This window comes from Parasteatoda tepidariorum, chromosome 11 (genome assembly GCF_982258835.1).
Source record: "Parasteatoda tepidariorum strain Cologne lab strain chromosome 11, Ptep-v5.0, whole genome shotgun sequence".
NCBI classification, from domain to species: Eukaryota; Metazoa; Arthropoda; class Arachnida; order Araneae; family Theridiidae; genus Parasteatoda; species Parasteatoda tepidariorum.
In genome coordinates, this window is record NC_141765.1 from 61,007,124 (window position 1) to 61,026,530 (window position 19,407).

Consider the following 19,407-nt stretch of genomic DNA (forward strand, 5'->3'; position numbering starts at 1 on the left):
ATCAATATTTTTACAATAGTAGATCAAAATTCTTCTGCAAGATGAGAAATATAAAACAATTTTAAACCACTAAGTTTAAATAAGAGTAAAGAACAAGATTAAAAATAAGTTCATCTAGAACAGGGGTGGCGAACCTTTATACACCAACGTGCCATTTTTTCTAAAAAAATTGTTCGATGAGGTCATAGACGTGCCGTCAAATAATTTTGACTTCATGATTATTGGGAAAATAATACTAAATACTATCAACTCAAAGCTCTTTATTTACATTGAAAAGAAAATTTTTTGCAATGTCTGTTATACGCGTAATTCAACTTAAAGTAACATCAGTGTGACTTCTATTGTTGCAGATTAGATGACAAATAACTTATACTATTAGGTTGTAAGATGATAGTTTAAACGGGACTGTTATTTTTTTTTTTTTGCTAGTTATTTATTGTTAGTTTGTTTTTTATGGTTATTAATTGATTTTTTTAGCATTAATTGTTAATTTTTTATTAATAATTGTTAATTATTTTGTGTGTTTTTTGTGAATTTTAATTTAATTGTTACATATGTTTCATAGTGTAATAACATTTGTGTAATAACAAATGTGATCGGTCGCGTGCCCGAAATATTGTGTCGGGTGCCATTGGTTCGCCATCCCTGATCTAGAACAATGAACCTATTAATCAATTACAAAGCATTTAAAAGACAAATGAAAAGAATATTACTAGTTAAAAATCAGTAAAGGCTGTTTTGAATTTTCTTGATTGACAATAGGTAAAAATTTTTCAGTTAAAAAATGAAGCAGATTTTTGAAAAGTTAATGCCCTAATAATGACATTCCCAGGAAAATGTTATAAATATACATAACTAAAAGTTCTTTTCATTCAGAACTTAATATAGATAAAAAATTTTATTGTAGGAAGACCAATATTGAAATTTAGAAAAAACAGACATTAAAAAAAAATTATGTACCAACAACTCTAAAATAATTACATTTGCTTTTTCAGTGAATCTTTCAGGGCCTCATCTCCCATGGAAAAGCCATTCCAATAGTAAGGATAATATGGATAATAAGCAATGTCAGAGGGTAAGAAATTATTTATATCTTGATAATCATTGAATCCAGGTGCATCTTGAGAGTATGCTAAAATAAAAAGATAATATAAAAATGGGAAGAGAAACATTTTGCAATAATTGAAAAATAAAAGGTTAGGTAGAAATACTGAATAACTTATCAGAATTATTCCCTTTTTCATTTTATAAAAAACAGCTTTAATCAGAACTAGCTTTCATATTTAACATGCATAAAGAGGTAACATTTATAATTATATATTGGGCACTATCATGAACATACTCACTTAGCTATAAAAAAGTGTTAGTGACACTGTGAATAGTTTAGTGACATTGAACATAGAAATAATTTATTTCCAGTTCTCCTATAATCACTAGCTATACCTTTAATTGGGCATTGAAAATAAAATAACAAATTTGGAATGATTCAAGTTGATCACTATTATGAAATCGATTGGATTGCCCCCCTTTCTTGCTAGTACTTACTACATGCTAAAATTAACTGTAAGAATATCAGAATTACAACCACACTAGTTCACAGCAGAAAACACTTTTAGAAGCATATGTTTATATTGAAACAATGAAGACAAATATTTTATGAAATTTTCTAAAAAAAAAAAATGGAAACAGCTTTTTGTTTACAAATATTTTAAAAAATTAACTAATTTTGTTACTATTATAAATAGGCAAAAAGCATTTAGTTGATATTTATTTATCCATATACTTTGAAACAAAGCACTATTAAGCCAGAAATATGCACAAAACTTTTCTTTAAAAGGAACTTAAAAGCACCTTAAGCCCCTGATTTAATGGCAACGTAATTTAATTCCAACTTTTTTCAATTCTGTAGCCACTTAGTGAAATTATAGCAAAAAATTAGAATTGCTGAAAATTTAAAAAAAGTAATAAAAAAAAAGAGACTACATTATGAATTCATATTAAAAAAGAGACAAACTTACCTCTACGTCTTAATTTAAAATCTCCAGCATATCCACGACCTTTTCGTCCTCTCGGTCTTTGGCTGCTTTTCTCCTTTCGAGAATCTTGAAAGATATTTAGAATTAAAAATAATGACCAATTCTATTGCAATCTGAATATAAACAGAATTTTAGAAAATTTTACCTGATTGCTTTTTAGAATCACCATCTTTTTTTTTCTGCTCTCCGTTGCTGAGAGAAGCATCTTCTTTTTGGGAAAAAGCTTTTCCATTCCGAGTATTTTTCCTTTTGTCTGTTTTTACTGGTTCTACATCCAAAGGAACCCATTTCTGCTTAGAGCCTAAAATTATACATTTTAATTGAAAGTAATGCTGCTTGTTCAACATCATTATTTAAATTTAAATACTAAAGACGGAGATGTTTTTTCTGACAGCTCTTATTTTTTGAGAAATATAAGATTTATAATACAGATAATTTACTAAGAAAAAATTAATTTTTATACTCACATAAACATTTCTTTGATTGTAATTTGAAACATTCCGTATTTTGTTTTGTAGAAGGGTGGTTTGTCTTTTTTTTTTTTTTACTGATTTTTTAGCTGCATTCTCATTAAGTCTATGCTTATTTGAAGGAAAAGAATTTATACCCTTTACAGGTACTGTACTTTATTTCTTCACTGACTTTTCATTGATATTCACTTCAGTTGAAAGAGAAGGAACATTTTTCTCAAAAGAAATGAATTTTTGATTTGAGGAATGTGGTTGCTTGACGCACTTCTTTTTAAAACCGCATTATTCTTGTAATTTAAGTATGCTGATTTTACACAGGTTTCTATCGATTGGCTCATGCAGAAAATAGTCCTTGCGAAAAAAACTCAACTGCTGTTTCTTTCTTGGCTGTAAATTTATACTTGACAGTTTGAATAACGTCGAACGATTCTACATTCAACCTATTGGACCCCGTTGCTATAATAGAGCTCATAATGCCAAAACTGAACTCCACTTTGGGTCCATGAAAGCAGGTAAGCAGAGCACATGCCATGTTTGACAAAAGTGGAAATCTTGTAGAATTTTCTATTTCTATTCACCAGTTATCTATAGACTCATTTTGTTCAGGCTGCAACATGGTAGCATTGGGCTTCCAGGTCATATGCCTCCTTTAACTGGCAACTAATGTTAGTAGTGTAGATCTTTCCAGAGGTAGATCTTTCACGAATTTCAAAGAGAGAGTGTTGCCTACAAGAAGGATCAATGGCTGAAACTGCATTTAATAGCAAGTTATCTAATGGCATCTTTTGTTGAAATGTTTTTGAACAAGTCAGATATGCTTTTAAAACATTCCTTTTGAACATCTCTACAGTCTACATCGGAGACCTTGGAGCTGAAATGCATAGCTTTTTAACATTTCCCCCCACAAATATAGATTTTGTAGGCAAGTGTTGTTGTTAATTTACGTCGCACTAAAGCTGCACAATGGGCTATTGGCGATGGTCTAGGAAACATCCCGGAGGATGATCCGAAGACATGCCATCACAATTTTGATCCTCTCTGGAGGGGATGGCACCCCCGCTTCGGTAGCACGACAACCTGCGCGCGAAGTCGAGCACTTTACGGTAGCCCGGTTTAACGAGGACCAATACCGCACACCCTCGGTCCCTACGCAGACTGATCCAAGTGGTCACCCACCCGCACACTGACCACAGCCAGTGATGCTTGACTTTGGTGATCTGCTGGGAACCGTGTCTTAACGATCAGTCCACTGCAGGACACTTCCGTCTCTAAGCCATGCGACTGAGGTGCTAAGTTATTATCATCAGATAGTAACTGGCAGCAAAACATTTATTAGAATTCGGCAAGTGATTAACTCTGTCTTCCACATTAAAAGGATTGAATTTTTTACAGGAATCTTTGAGCGTGGCAAATTTTTCAGCTTTAATAAAGCATGCCAAAAAGTTAACTAATGAGAACTGTTTGCCATGTAAAATCTGTATAAGTGGAGCACTACTTTGAAACAGGTTTACATATTCTTTAAAGAGTAACAACACAGACACCAAATTTGAAATTAATCGAGTTTCTAAATGGCATTCAAACAATCTTTTAACAATTCTGTTTTTACGATTTTGGCCTGTTTGTGTAAGAACTTTGTAAGAACTCGAAAGTGTTCGCTGTAAATGTCTGATGTGCTCTCTAGTTTCATTACCAATATTATTTGCTTTGTAGATGCTAACAAGAATGTGAAGGAACTGACTTTTTTGTAGTGCACAAAAACGAATAGTTAAACACAGTCAAAGCATCCAACAGAAAAAAAGAACACGGTGCCCGCAATGAGTCATCAGAAGATAGAAACTTCAGAGGGAGGAATGAGGACTTCAATACTTTCGCTCTGCGGAAAATTAAATTCCTCATAAAATATATTAACTTGTGCAAAAAAATTTCTGCAGAAATTAGCGGGAAAAATGGAATAATCTGAAAAAAAGAAAAAAAAAAGCCGACATCCGCGGAGGAATCACGTCCCTGCAAATATAATATCCAGCTTAACTACCAATGGAGAGGATCATTTCACGAACATAAACTCAAATACTAGTTCAATAAAACTAAGTTCATGAAAATGTGTGTTGGTAGAAATAAATTAAAAAATTCATTGCTTTAAGAATGCATATCATTAAGTGTTGTTTAACAAAGAAGTAAGACTATACATAAAAACTTTTTGGAAACAATAGAAAAACATTTGTTATACCTTTCTTTCTTTGCTGTGCAGAATTTGATTTAGAAGAGTCTTGGTTTTCCTTGGCAGAGTCGTCATCTAAACCATTATCATTTGGACTTTGCTCTTTAGAACTTCTTACAGTAACGGGATTGGTGGAAGTGGTAGCATGCTTCTAGTAAAAATAAATGCATAAGTACGTGGGCTAATTAAAAATAAAGAACACATACAAATTTTACTACAATTATATTTGAATTCAAATATGAAAGCTTCAGACAAATAGAAGCTAAAATCAGGTATTCAGAAAACTAATTCATATTTAAATACATGTATAGCTCATTAACCATTAAATTATACTAATATCTTTGATGTTGTTGAGATAAGTTTATACTAAGCTACAAAAGCAGCAAAAAAAAAAAATCTAATATGTGTCTGCTTCCAGAAATTTGAAGGAAAAAAAATAAAGAAATTAAATTTATTTACTTCTGCCTCAAAAAATGCGATTTCAGTGTGCTTGATCTTAGGTCTGTCAGCTAAAAATAATTGTTACCTCCTACTTTCTTCTTCAACTATAACCAAAAACCTGATAAAAAGAAAAGATCAAAAGGCAACTGTTTATTTTACCAACCAACTGCATCTGATTCTGATTGAGGTTGAACCTCAGAATAAAAAGATCAGCTTTTGAAGATTGTGGAATGTTAATTTGGCTACTTCCTAAAAAGTAAATCAACATCCTCGAATACATTCAATCTAAATCTAAACAAATTTTAATAAAAACTGTAATAGCAAACATATTTATACTTCATTAAACAAAAGCGAGTAAAAATAAATAGCATACTGTACTATTTACTGTTACTCACATTAACAGAAGGAATTAAGTTGTCAAAAACTTTACCTCATTCATATGAACCTCTCCTAAAGTTGGCCATTCACTTAAAGATTTTGGATCCTCCTATAAAATATATATAAAAAAGTTAACTTTTTAATTGCAAAACAAGTTTGTATGATTTAGACATAAAATTATTAGCAACACATCAAGCCAATACTAGTATTTCATATGCAGCTTTGAAATTATTTAGAAGTTAGAGCTCTTCCCTGAATATGTTAACAAATCACATGTCGCCTAAAATATCCAAGAAAGAACACTGGTCGATTTAGTAGTACATTATAAGGGTATAAAAGATAAACATACCGTGAGATTTCACTGATGTCATTTATGTGTTTAAGAGTAATAAATATGCCAAAAAATAAGACAGGATAAAAAAAAATTACTCATGAATGTTAGCCATTAAAAGATGATTATGAAGAATTTATTTCTTATATTTATTTTTAATTTAGATAGGAATTTACATAATTTTCAAAACACATTAATATTTTATTCTTTTTGGAAAAATAAACAAGAAGTTTAAAAGTTCTGAGTTCCTAAGACTTGTACTTTTCTCAAGTTTAGCAATATAACTGATACAGTAAATTTTTGAAACCAAAATGTCATTATAAATTTTTAGATATTGGCATTTTTATCAATCCAACATTGATTCCATCTTCAACTTTTGAAAAGGTTAAAATTTTGAATCCATAATTTAATTTTTAATGGCATTTTAAGCAGCAAGAAAATATTAAAATTCAAAGAGTTGCACTAGAATACAAAATTAAATTTATGATACCAGATTGGTTGGTGTAGGTATATTACAAGTAACTAAATTTATTAAAAGTTATTGACAGTGATACTCAGCAAGATAGAAGTTTTATTAATATCTAAAAGAATGGAAGTTAAAACATTTAGTATTTTTTGTTTTAATAAATTGCTTGTAATATAATGCTTTATAATACAAAATCAAAAATTGATTGCACACATTTATTATGTTACATTGCTATTTATAATTACACTTCAATTGATATGAAATGCTAAGGGAGGATCCTCCTATTCAAATATAATTTCTTAAGCTTCAATATCACATTATTATATTCCTTAAAGCATAACAAGTCTGTTCCCAAATAACAAATTTATGATGTATGTATATGAGCTAAAGAAAATAAAAATTCCTTGTTCTTAATATATATATATACACACACACCCAGTTGAGAAAGAATAAGTAAAGATAAAACACTTAAAAAAAAATTTATACAATCAGACTTAATTTTTCTACATTATATATTCAACTGGATGGGATAAAATCATCATAAATTTTAAAAACCAAGATATATTTTCCTATCAAACAAAATAAATCAACAAAAATAGAAACTTTAGAAATGAATCCTGAAGCCGGGTTCGATGATTTAAATCAACTAATCTCTTTAAAAGTATGAATGATTTTTTAAAAAATAACTTTTTTAGAAGTTATTATCAACTTAAAATTATTAAAGCATTTTAATAGAGATTTAAATTTTTTTCTTATCAATTTTCACAATTATAAAATTCAATGTAAATATAGTAGTTTCCACTTTAACCAAGCTATCAAATATTTAAAAGATTTTTTTTTATTCTTGTTTATTTTTAAAACTACCAACAAAAGAAAATCTGAATTTGATCTTCAAAACACTCAGTAAAGGAAATCCAACAAATTGATCCAATAACAATATCATTATTATCCCCAATAATGAAAATGAAACAATGAATCTAGAGAAAATGATGAAGACATTGACAATGAAAATCAACATATAAAAATCTCTCATACAGACGGACTAAAAGCTATCAAAAATATATAAAACAATAAAATCTCAAAATAAGTAAATAAAATAACAAAATGGTTATGGCATAGCCTCCAGCCTTACCTCCTGCCACATTTTAGCTTTTTAACATTTATTTATGCCACAAACTTAAATATTAAGTTATAAATAAAAGAGCTAGACTAAGTCAAATAAACAAATAACATGAAGACTAAAATGTAGAGATTTTGTCTCATCTAATGAAGATATTTTTCTTTTACATAATAGTGCAATGAAGCTAAATAATGCAACTGAATTTTACAATGGAAAAACTTATAAAAAGAAAAATACTTACTTTAGGTGTTTCAACAACATCTGGAGATTGCATAGCTAGCGTTCTTGAAATGCACTCTTCTAATTCTATAATTGAAATAAAAATAAATTAATTTGAACATTTTACATTAATGTATCTAATTCCACATTTTAAAAAAAAAAGGCTGTTAGACATATTAAGGAAGCAGAAGTATTTAACATATCGCTGTGCTTAAAAAAAAGGGGGGGGGCACTTACTTAATAATTAAGACAGATTTTAAACTCAACTGTAGTAAAAAGACAGATTTCCTTTCACTGTTTTATAAGAATTACTCAATACTTTCTTTTAGTCTCCTTTGTACCCCATTATTTTAAGGGAAAAAACAATTAAATGCTTAATTGAATCAGTGAATTGTTACATTTGAAATTTTGGATTGTTAGAATTTTTTACTCAGTTCAGTTCAAAGAGCAACGAAATTTTTTTTTCAAAAAATATATGAGCATATAAGAGCAAAACGTTAATTATTTTTTCAGGCAGTCTTACTAAGAAAAACTAAAAGAGAAGTCCCATTAGAACTACATTGTTTCTGTGCTCTTATTGTGGTATTGTTAAAAGCTTTTTTTAAAAATAAGTTATTAACATTAGTTGAAGAGGTTCTGAAAGGAATTCACCAATACGCATTCACTCCTCAAAATTTTTCCCAGGAGTGAAAATCAGGATTGGCAAGTTTTTGACAATTGACGGTTTCATCTGATTTTAACCATGGTTTTATCAGTCATGTCAAAAACCCTTTTATACATAGTTTCAGACAAATGTCAAAAACCCAAAACTTTAGTGTAAGAATATTTATTAGCTATTATAAATAAGTATTTATAAATAAACATACATATAAAATTACAAGAGTTTAATATCAAAATAATTCAATAACATGATTGAATACTTTTTGTTTTGAGAATCACTCGCAAAAACCTACATTTTGGTGAAGAAAATATCAAATGATTATAAATAAAAATGTGTAAAATTACTATTTATCCAATCAGTTAAATTATTGAAAATAAAAATACCAAAACAATCAGCATAAAAAAAACATTCAATCATCTTATTCATTATATGTAAAATCAATTTTCATTTACTGCCCATTTCAAGCCTCTCCTTTCCCTGAAACACGAGAAAAAAAGTTTTAAAGCCCAAGTGCAGTTTTGTATGAATAAGACTGAAATTCGAAATTATTCTTTCGAATGATGCTAACAAGCAACTAAGAGATTTATTCTACTAATTGTACTAAATATTAATAGTAATTAAATTAAAATAAATCCTTGAATTAATGGATTGAAAAAATTAACTCATTTAAACATAATTTTTATTAATTATAATAAGTTCACTAATCAGTTAACTAATTATACATTAATACAATTAAGATTAGTTCACTACTATTGGAAATATTCACGTACAGTGCGCCAAAAAACAGGACCACCCTGAATAACTTTTGATCTAATGATCGGATTTTAACCATTAAGATTGAGTTTGAGGAAGTGAAGATCCGATCATGAGATCAAAAGCTCTCCAGGGTGGTCTTTTTATGGTGCACTATATATATAAGCAAAAGGGCTATTCCATGATATGGTCAACCAGATAACCAAAATTTTAAAATTAGTAATTTAATGCAAACAAAGTGTCACTTTGAAGGTAAAAAACTGAAAATATAGAAATAATAATGATAAAGCAAGATTCAATGTTTCATTTGAATAATCTATCTTGACTTTGAAAATAATGAATATTTTTCTTGTAAATTAATAATAAATTATTTTTACGTTTGACACTATTTACATCCAACACCATTGTTTTTCACTACATTTGTTTTAACCTATTTTACCTTTTCTTTATGAAACAAAGTGAAATATGATCAAAACCCTTTAAATATTTTTTTAGGTCCATTTAGAATAATGTATTTCACCTCAGTTACTCAATACAATCTGTTCATCTATGCTGTACTAAGAATTATTTATACTATGAACTTAAAAATGATTATTTTTATTTATTTATATTGATATAAGCTACTCAATTTTAATCGTTAGTGAAACAACTCAACTGCATTTAGAACATTTCAAATCTTTAAATTATTTTGTTTCACACATAAATTCACTCATTTCGTTTCACGAAAAAAAAAATCATCACATAAAGAGAACTATTTATAAATTTGCTGATTACTATTTTTGCCTCATAAAAACAAAATATGCTGAGATAAAGTCAATAAATGAATGTAATAAATGACCAAGTTCCCAATTCAAGCAGCAGTTTTTATTTTCAAATTTGATTCTACTAGTTTTTAGGTTCAAATTTATCACCTACTGAAACTCAAATTTCAGACACATAATTTGATTAGAATAAGAGTAGTGCCAATATTTATGAAAACCTTACACTCCCACGAACCACAAAATTAGATTTCATAATTGGGTAATTGTAAACTATGATTCTAATCACTATCCCAGATGTTTTGCTAAGGTTGTTTAAAATTATATTTAAATTTCTGTAATGCATGGACCAAAAGGAAATTTAAAATGACCACAAGTAGAAGACAAAATCTTTTACAAGATATAAAATATAATTAAATACATCAATCACCCTTTCCAACCAGAAATGGAGGACAATTTAGATTTAAAGAAGCTATTTCGTGAAAATAAAATAAATAAATAAAAATATTATACATAGTCATTAAGATAAGCTTCAGCACTTAATTGTTATCATTAACTTTGATTTATATCTAACTTGAAGAATTTACATCTGACACTGAAAATGTTATACCGACACCACAGTAAAAAATTTCAAACCTATTATGCATCCAATTTTACTAGTCAAGATACAACATACTTTCATAAAAATGCCAAATTTTAAATTCAGTAAAGTTCACATTTAAATTGCAAATAAATTCACAGGGATTAGACCTGTGTTTCCCAAAGTGTGGTACGTGTAACCCCAGGGTTACGGGAACAGTTTAGAGGAGGTAAGCATTCTTATGGGAAATATCTTGCACCAAACGAAAATTTCAAATTTTTTTTATTTAAAAACAAAGTTAGCCATGAAAATTTATGATTACGTATTTCTCGATTGACTATTTTTGAAGAGTTATCAGTTAATAATTAGTGGCGTCAACAACCAGTTGTGATTTTAAACTCTTGTGCAATTTTTTTATAGTAAAAAATACATTCATTTTTTTATTAGTGGTACACAGTGCTATGAAAAATTTAGAAAGGGTACACAAAAGTCATAAGTTTGGGAAACACTAGTTTAGACAATTTGCAAATGAATACTCATTTTTTGCTTTCGTGTGATTTCCGTCTGACACCTACAATTTCATCCATTTAATTTGAATGTATTATTATTATATGTTGCAAAACAAATTGTTTTTAATAAATCTTGATGTACCAAATATTTAATATAAAAATATAATCATTTTAAACTTAATTTATATTTCATGAGAGGGTTTTTCTATGAAAGTTTTGTTCATTTTCTTATGTCCAACACCATGGAATTGCCCAGGAGTGCAAAAATTCTCAGAGCCTAATATTCCCCATGAACAAAGTTTCTATTTGGATCAAAATTTCAGTAAAAATTTTAGCTTTTTTTCAGTATACAATAACCTTTTCAAAATATTTTAGGAAAATAAAGTTTATATAAAAATATTCATTTGATTTTATTCATGAATAAACAAACATATGTGTTATAAAATGATAGAAATCAAAATGTATTTAAATAAAACAAGTAGCCCCTTAAAATCCCCATTAAAGAAATTATAAAATCTAAATTTAAAAAAAAAAAAAAAAAAACAATCTCTGTATACACAGACAAAAAACAAAATACAATTAGAAAAAACTCTGTTTTGCAGTTACCTGCGTATACAGAGATACTTTTTTTTTGTTTTTGTAAACAAGGATTTTATAGTTTGCTCAAAACTGAGTTAAATTTTTTTTTTTCATGCCTAAAACAAATCATAAAAATTTTTATAAATTATTTCTACAGTGCCGGCCTGTTTTGTATAATCACTGCCTGACTCCAGATCAGAAGGTTGCATGTTCATATCACATCCGAGTCACCAATGTGGGGAAAGTAGATATTGACAATGTTAACCTTCATCTCTGAAAAGGTACTACCCCATCATAGAATCGAGCTAACACGTCTTATATACTAGTCAGGGTTGGGGTTTTGGACGTCCTAAACTGGTTTTGGACAGGACACGTGGGTTTTACTGTCTTAAACTGGGTAAAACTGTCCTTAACTGGGTTAAACTGTCTTAAAGTGTCCAAAACCTTGAACTTTGGTAAAAGGTAAAACTTCTATAGGTGTAACCATTGTACACATAATAATTACATGCATCAATAAATATTTGATACTTTTTATACAATTTACTATAACTTATTAAAAGAAAATAATATAATATAATAGGAAAAGGTTCATAATTTTTGAAGCTCCACAATTCACTGAACAACAAAAGTGAATAACTAATCCTTTAAATATAAATATGCTTTTAATACTGATAAATAATATTTTTGCATAAGGATAAATATGGCAGTATTAAAAAATAATAATTTTTCTTAATAAAAATACTAAATTTGTTCAAAAATTAACCTTTTATTTTTCACAATATTTTTTTAAAAAAATGTTATAATTTCTGCATCACAAGATGATAAAAAAGACATCTATTTTTAAAAAAAAAATGTTTTTTTAAATATAAATGTATTAGTTTAAATTGAAAATACAAAATAACTGAAAAATAAATTGTTCAGATAAAATTGTGACATAATTTGAGTAAAAGGGTTTCGGACAGGACGGTTTAAACCGTGGATTAATCCATTCTGTCATAAACCTTGCCAACCCTGATACTAGTGAATTGGAATTATACTTTTGTAGTGGTAGATACACTACAGTGGAATTGGCAAACTTCCAAGAATGGAATCATTTATAAATAATAGCTTTAAAATTTCCTCGCCAGGTCGGAAATATCTAATATCATTAAGAGGAATTAATTCTAAAGCATTGAAATATAGCACCCATTTTTAAAATAATTAATGTAAAAATGAATGTCTTAAATGGTTGTTCTTTAACTATCTGACAGTGAATTTTTTTTTACTAGTAATAAAACAAGCAAAACTAGCAATAGAGTAAAAGAATAAGTCACCACAAAAACCAGTAATAATAATAATAATGAAAAAAAAAAATTGAAAAAACGTCCTTTGTTTTAAAACTTTTGATGTAGCGAAAGTTACATATATTTATATATATTTAATACATAAAAATGATATTAACAATCTTAATTTCAAGTTTGATTCGAATAATCAAAGAGTTTTAGGTTCTTTCAATAATTACAAAATTTAACTCATTTTAAAAACTATCAATACATGGAAATGGAAGATATTATTTTAATCATTCATTAAAGATATAATTCAATCTAAAAATACCTGCATAGAAAGCATGAAAATTTATTTTGTATGGATATTTTTCAGAAATACGATACATAAACAAATTAATTTTCGTTTAAAGAATTAAAATCAAATTAGGAATTAACTCAAATGTTAGGATAAATTAGGAATTAAAATCAAAAGTGGAAAAATATTTAACAGAAAATGAAATATTTTTTATTTGTTTATAGTAAATTTAAAATTATGTATATAATAAAAAATAAAGTTAAACAAAACTGTTTAGTTTTTGATGCTTTCTAATCTTTAATTCCATTGTAAATCCACAAGGCTTTCCAACAGTTTTTTTTTTTTTGGCCATTATATTTCTATTCTTTTCTATTCTATTCATTTCATATTTTTTCAATATTATTATAATAGCATTATGATACTAGAATTTAGAGTAATTATTTTTTGAAGCATTTGATTTGCAACTATTCCATTGTAATTCTAGGTTGCGTTTATGACAATTTTTCTCAGCCATTTTCCAACAGTTTTTTCAAATTTCAACGATTTTATCTGAATTTGATAACTAGGTTTTTCACAAATTGCTAATTTGAAAATCTTTCTTTAAAACAGCTGAATTGAATACATCTGGACAAGCAGACTTTTTATAGATGAATTAACCCTTAAAAACAGGCAATTTAAATGCCTGAATTTTTGCTAAAATCAAAATAATTATTTTAATCTAAACAACCGAATTTTCATAAAATTTTTTATAAGCTGAATTTTGATAGGGATAATTAACTAATCCAGTTACCGAGTTCTGGAAAGTTACAATCTTCTACCACTTCATGCAAAATATTATCTCTAAGTAAAGTAATAATGCTTTTTAAAACATTCCTTCCTAATTGTTCTTTTCCTTCTGAGAAACGAGAGAGAAAATTTGTTGAAAACATTGAAATTTTAATTAGATTTAAAGTTAAAACTAACATAATGGCCTTTTAATAAAACAGCTTAGTTCTTATATCGGAATTATATTATTCTGTGATACAGGTTGATATGGTGATCAAAGATATAGTTTTCCAATTTTTTTTTCACAGATTCTCTTAAATGCACTCCTAATTTATTCTATTTATATATTATTAAAATGTGTAATTAAATGAATATTTTTTACATGCTTAAAATTATAAAATCCATTTTACTAAACATAATTACTTTAATTGAACTATTCCTTTTATTACTCTTCGACAAACAGAGTGGTTTTTTTTTAAAATACAGAATCTTTTTTAAATTTTCCTTCAATCAAAAATAAGAATCAAAAGCTCAAAATCCGTAATAAGGAATGTAATGAAAAGTACTTTCAATAGAAAACTCAGCATGAATTTAATATTTTTCACTTGTTTGGAGTTAATTATTTTTACTAACATCTTAGTTTTCTATCAAAAAATTGCTTTAAGACTAAATCTTAAACTAAAAAATAAGGTAAGATTACATAATACAGTTGAACTTGTTTATCTCGAACATCTTTATCTCGAAAACCTCTATATCTCAAAATTTCTAAAATTCCCTAAATTTACTGTCTAAAATCAATGTATTTTCCAGGTTTATGTCAAATTTGTTTTCTTCAACACTTCTGTTTCTCGAATTTCAAATAATAGAGTCCAAATGTCAAAACTTTCTTTATCAGTAGAACTTCTGGCAGTTATCATAATCATCATAGTTGGCCAGACAGCCCAAGGTGAGCCAATGCCTTCCTCTGAAGATTTCTCCATGACGACTTCTGATTCACCTTTGATCTCCAATTCTTTTCATTAATTGCAAGAAAATCAGACTCCACTGAGTCAGCTCATCTCAACCGCGGCCTTCCCCACTTTCTTATTCCAATAAGTCTAAAAAGCAGCATTTTTTTATTGTATTGTCATCACTCATTCGAATCATGTGGGCCATCCAATTCATTCTATTAATTTTTATGTATTTAATAATATCAGGTTGTTTATAAATCTTGTGCAGTTCAAAGTTAAATCTCCTTCTCCAGTTATTGTTTTCATTTACACCACCAAGTATACTCCGCAAAATCTTTCTCTCAAATGTTGCGATACAATTTTCCTCCTGTTTTGTCAGTGTTCAAGCCTAAGAAGTGTTTGTCAAAACTGGCCGGACAAGAGTTTTGTAGATTAAGAACTTTGTTTCCCTAGAAAGAAACCTAGATTTAATAAATATTCTCAGCCCATAGACTGCCCTATTTGCCAGATAGAGTGTTTTTTATTTCAGGAGTAATTCTGTTGTCAATGGATTCTGGCAGTAAGTGAGGGATAAATGAGTAGTGCTCATCAAGGGTTGGCTTTTCAACATAGATAAGAAAGCTAAGAATCGAAATTCATTTTGACCTCAAAATTGCAACCAATGGATCAAAGGAGAATTAAGAGTTTTAAAGTGAACTGTTGGTACACAAACTTGTAGATGCCATAGACGAAAAAAGTTCTCTTCCAAAAATAAAGATGTTAGATGCTATCAGAATTACTGTTTTGCCTGGAGAAACTTGTCTCTAAGAACTATCCAAAATGGTTTTAATAAAGCTGGTTTTTAGAAAAGCTGTGAAGATGATGAACGAGAGGTTGTAGGCATCAGTAAAGAAGAAGAAACTGTTGAGTAATTCTTAAATTACAGTAAATTGTTGGCCATGGGGGATTTGCGCTCTTTCTAATCTTACGAGAATAATCGAAACAAATAAGGTTTTACTTCAAAAATCTTTGAAAATTTATTTTCAGTGTTAAATGTATGTTAAATTTTTTTTTTTTTTATGTAAATAGATGTACAATGTGGTATACTTAATTTAAAGAAATGCCTATTTTTTCTACTAAAAACAATTCAAGCACTTTTAATTGAATTTCGTAATTAAATTTAATTTTTTAAAGTACCTGTATAACTCGAAACCTCTTTATCTCAAATTTTTTGCCTTTTCTGTGAGATTCGAGATGAATAGGTTTGATTATAATTAAATTAAGTATAAAAACAGAAATTAACTAAATTGAATCAAATATGACACATTAACTGAAAAGAAATATATTGCAAAGCATATGGAAAACTAACCACTTAACAAATAAATAAATCATATTTAGGTCTTATTCTTTAAAAAGGAGTCTAATCCCAGAACATGATCTTGCATATAACAATCATAAACATCTGATACTTATTTCGATTTCAATACAAAAATTATAAAAAAACTGCAGGAACTAAATCTTGTTAATTCACAATTAGAAAGCCCATGCTAAATTAAGCTTGCTTCTCCTAGTTCAATCATTTACTGTTCAGTTTTATTTATATATTTTATCACACAAAACATTCTTTAGTTAACTAAGGCAAGTTAACCTATAAGAAAACTTTCTTTTATTTAACAATAGATATTTTTTTACTTAATAATAGATATTTTTTTTTCATCTATAAGACAGAGTAAGAAAAGCATTTATTTTAAAAAATACAACTTCCAAGTTATTAAACATAAATATTAAAGCTAAAGAAAATATATAACAAAACATTTAATTGTGTTTTAGTTTGCCTTAAGAATTCTCCTAGCCGTTCGCCTGGACCCGTGGCGGTGACTATGGTAACGAAGTATAACTATTTCAGGTACGGGTTACTGTTTAGGACAAGTTTTGACTCAGGTCGAAGAGAGAAAGGGAATCCTTTTTTCCGGTCTATTGTGTTAGCCCCAGAGTGAAGAGAAGCTTCCCTCCCTGAAATGCACTCTTGTTCCTTAGCAGCAGACTGCATTAGGCATTGTGGAGGGGGATTTTACCTCAGACAAACTATAAAGTATTTTGCTTTACATTTATTAGTATTATAAATCTAGGAAGAAATACTAGTTTTTATTTCATTGTTAAATAAGTCTTCTTAAAAAAAAAAAAAATTCTTAAAAATAAAAATATTTAAAATTACTAAATACATTGACCTTAAAAAAATGAAAACTTCACAAATTTAAGAATTTTAACAAAATAATAACTATTGGAAATAATTTTTTATCTTTATTTTTCATAAAAATTTTATTCTTCTGAACAGAATATTCATTTAACTAAAAATAATATATGCACTCAACTCATAATCTATTAAGATATAAGTGTATGCATCTATTTTATATCTACTTAGTAAAATAAGTGCAGACATTTATTTAGAAAAATAAGAATAACATTAATCAAAATAAATTATTATAATAGCTTATTCTTTATAAAATTGAAATAAATATGAAAATAATTACTTTTTAAATATTTTTTACTTTATTTTGTTACATTAATTTTTACTTGTTTTAAATTTGAACTGGTTATTTATTAGTTATTGTTAAATAATTGTATTGGTCAGATTCAGTTTCTTCCATTTAGTCCAGCTTCTTCGAATGTCCTGGAAAAAATTTATTTCTTCCAGGCAAAATGCCAATCTTGATTAAACCCATTTTGACTTGTAAAATGCCCATGTTAACATAATCTAACAAATGTAAACTCATATGATTATCTCTAAACTTTTAAATAAATGCCAGTTCTATGTGTTATGATGCTATATGACACATTATGACATAGCATCGAACAATTATGCTCACTAGTGACAAATTTATCATTCAACAAAAAAGTGTAAAGAAAAAGCCCTCAAAAGTAAACAAACACACGGATTTGATTAGTAACATCAATAGATATCAATATGATGACATCAATCGATGGAGTATAACACAATTTCGGATAAAAGGAGCTAAATCATCTTTTACTATATAACATTTCATGCAAAATTTACTCTATTTAACCTAAGAGTGCTAAATGAAACATTCTAATACATTTAAAATATTATACAACACGAAAATTCTCTTTCCTATTTTATTCTGGAATCTAGTTAAATATGAAGCATCAAAAGTAGATCTTACAGCATATGCTAAGAAATGCCAGTACTGTTATTTGCCCTGTTTTCTTCCATCTCAAACTAAAGTATAAATAACAATGGGGATCACAATCTATATAAGATACTATATGCTAACATTATTTATCAATAAACAAAACATTGATCTCTTGAATTGGAACTGAACCTCAATCACACTTAATAGCATAAACTAAATTATTAGTGCAAAATAATTCATTACACAATGCTGTATTTTTGTGTTTAGAATATTTTCAAACTAATTTCTATGAAGTTTCTAGACATATTCCTATAATATTTACATCAATTTGTCAATTGAACTTATATATAAAATATTAAAGTTTCAGAGAAAGTTTAGTTATTAACCTAATTCAAAATATTAAAAATAAAAAAAAAATACAAATAAATCAAAATTTGTCCTTCAAACTTCATTTTTTAAATATCAATATTTTCACCATTTAACTAGAACTAAGAAAAATTAAATTCTGAACTTTTGTTAACATACATATAAATTTATATAAGCACCAGGATAATCTAAACATATAACATATTTGCGTATTTAATGTGGAATGAAGCAAAAAATAATTCAAAATTGATACACTAAGAGAGAATATTACCGGAGCAAGTCAGAAAGAATAGTAACCCTTCAAGCCGCTTTTTCCTAAAAAATAGACAAACTATAAATGGTTAAAGAAAATGCAGAACGGCTACTATTTAATAATAATTTGTAGGCTTATAATAATAATTAGTGGCAAAAAATATAGATTTTTCATAACAAAAACAAGTCAATTATACGCTAGCTACGTAGTCCACCATAACACAACACAACAAACACATGTCAAGGAAAATATTATAATATGGAAACATGAAATATTCCCAATGAATAGTCAATATTTTTATCATAGACTGATACAATAAGATACGAGCTAGAAGTTAGAACTATTTATCACAAACAACAAACCCTGTTACCGAGTGTTCAACTTCCTATTATAATATAAGCAACATCAAGGCTTACTAGAATACTTCTGGGGAATTTAAACAGAATATGTCAGTCAAAATATTTATAAATAAGAAAATTATTGTACTTACCGTGAGAACAAATATAAAATTGCTCTGTTTTATAAGCTTCTTATCGATATAGCCATATGGCGAAACGTGCTTTTTTAGGTTCGGACAAAGTTAACAAATTAAAACTTAAACAATGTGATTCTAACTAAATCAAAACACAAACAAATTTTTTTATTGGCTTCATGCAATGACATTTAATATAAAAACGACACGGTAAAGAAAATGAATCGCAAATGCTATCCAAACTACGTAGCACACCACCACTATAACACGAGATACGAAATATACATTTATCTTGTTTAAAGTAGACTTTGTTGATACTTCGATTCTTCACACTGATTCGTGAGAGCCGAGATCTTGTACATTTCCAAACTAAACTGATTTGTTGTTTTAC

The 19,407-nt window shown here is 27.8% G+C and overlaps 1 protein-coding gene across 5 annotated transcripts in view; it reads right to left on the reverse strand.

Annotated features, from left to right (window-relative positions):
- Positions 1–19,407, reverse strand: part of larp (La related protein) — a 54,823-nt gene extending 35,416 nt beyond the window's left edge. The window contains exons 1-8 of one of the 5 annotated variants that reach the window (XM_016061352.4): positions 19,035–19,407; positions 18,563–18,606; positions 7,702–7,766; positions 5,596–5,652; positions 4,734–4,875; positions 2,182–2,337; positions 2,019–2,102; positions 982–1,132 (exon numbers count right to left, since the gene is read on the reverse strand). In XM_016061352.4, coding sequence (XP_015916838.2) covers positions 982–1,132; positions 2,019–2,102; positions 2,182–2,337; positions 4,734–4,875; positions 5,596–5,652; positions 7,702–7,734 — 623 coding nt within the window. In that variant the 5' untranslated portion in view covers positions 7,735–7,766; positions 18,563–18,606; positions 19,035–19,407. The remainder of the gene's footprint in view (positions 1–981; positions 1,133–2,018; positions 2,103–2,181; positions 2,338–4,733; positions 4,876–5,595; positions 5,653–7,701; positions 7,767–18,562; positions 18,607–19,034) is intronic. The other 4 variants (XM_016061354.4, XM_087154856.1, XM_016061353.4 and 1 more) reach the window with 4 other exon arrangements.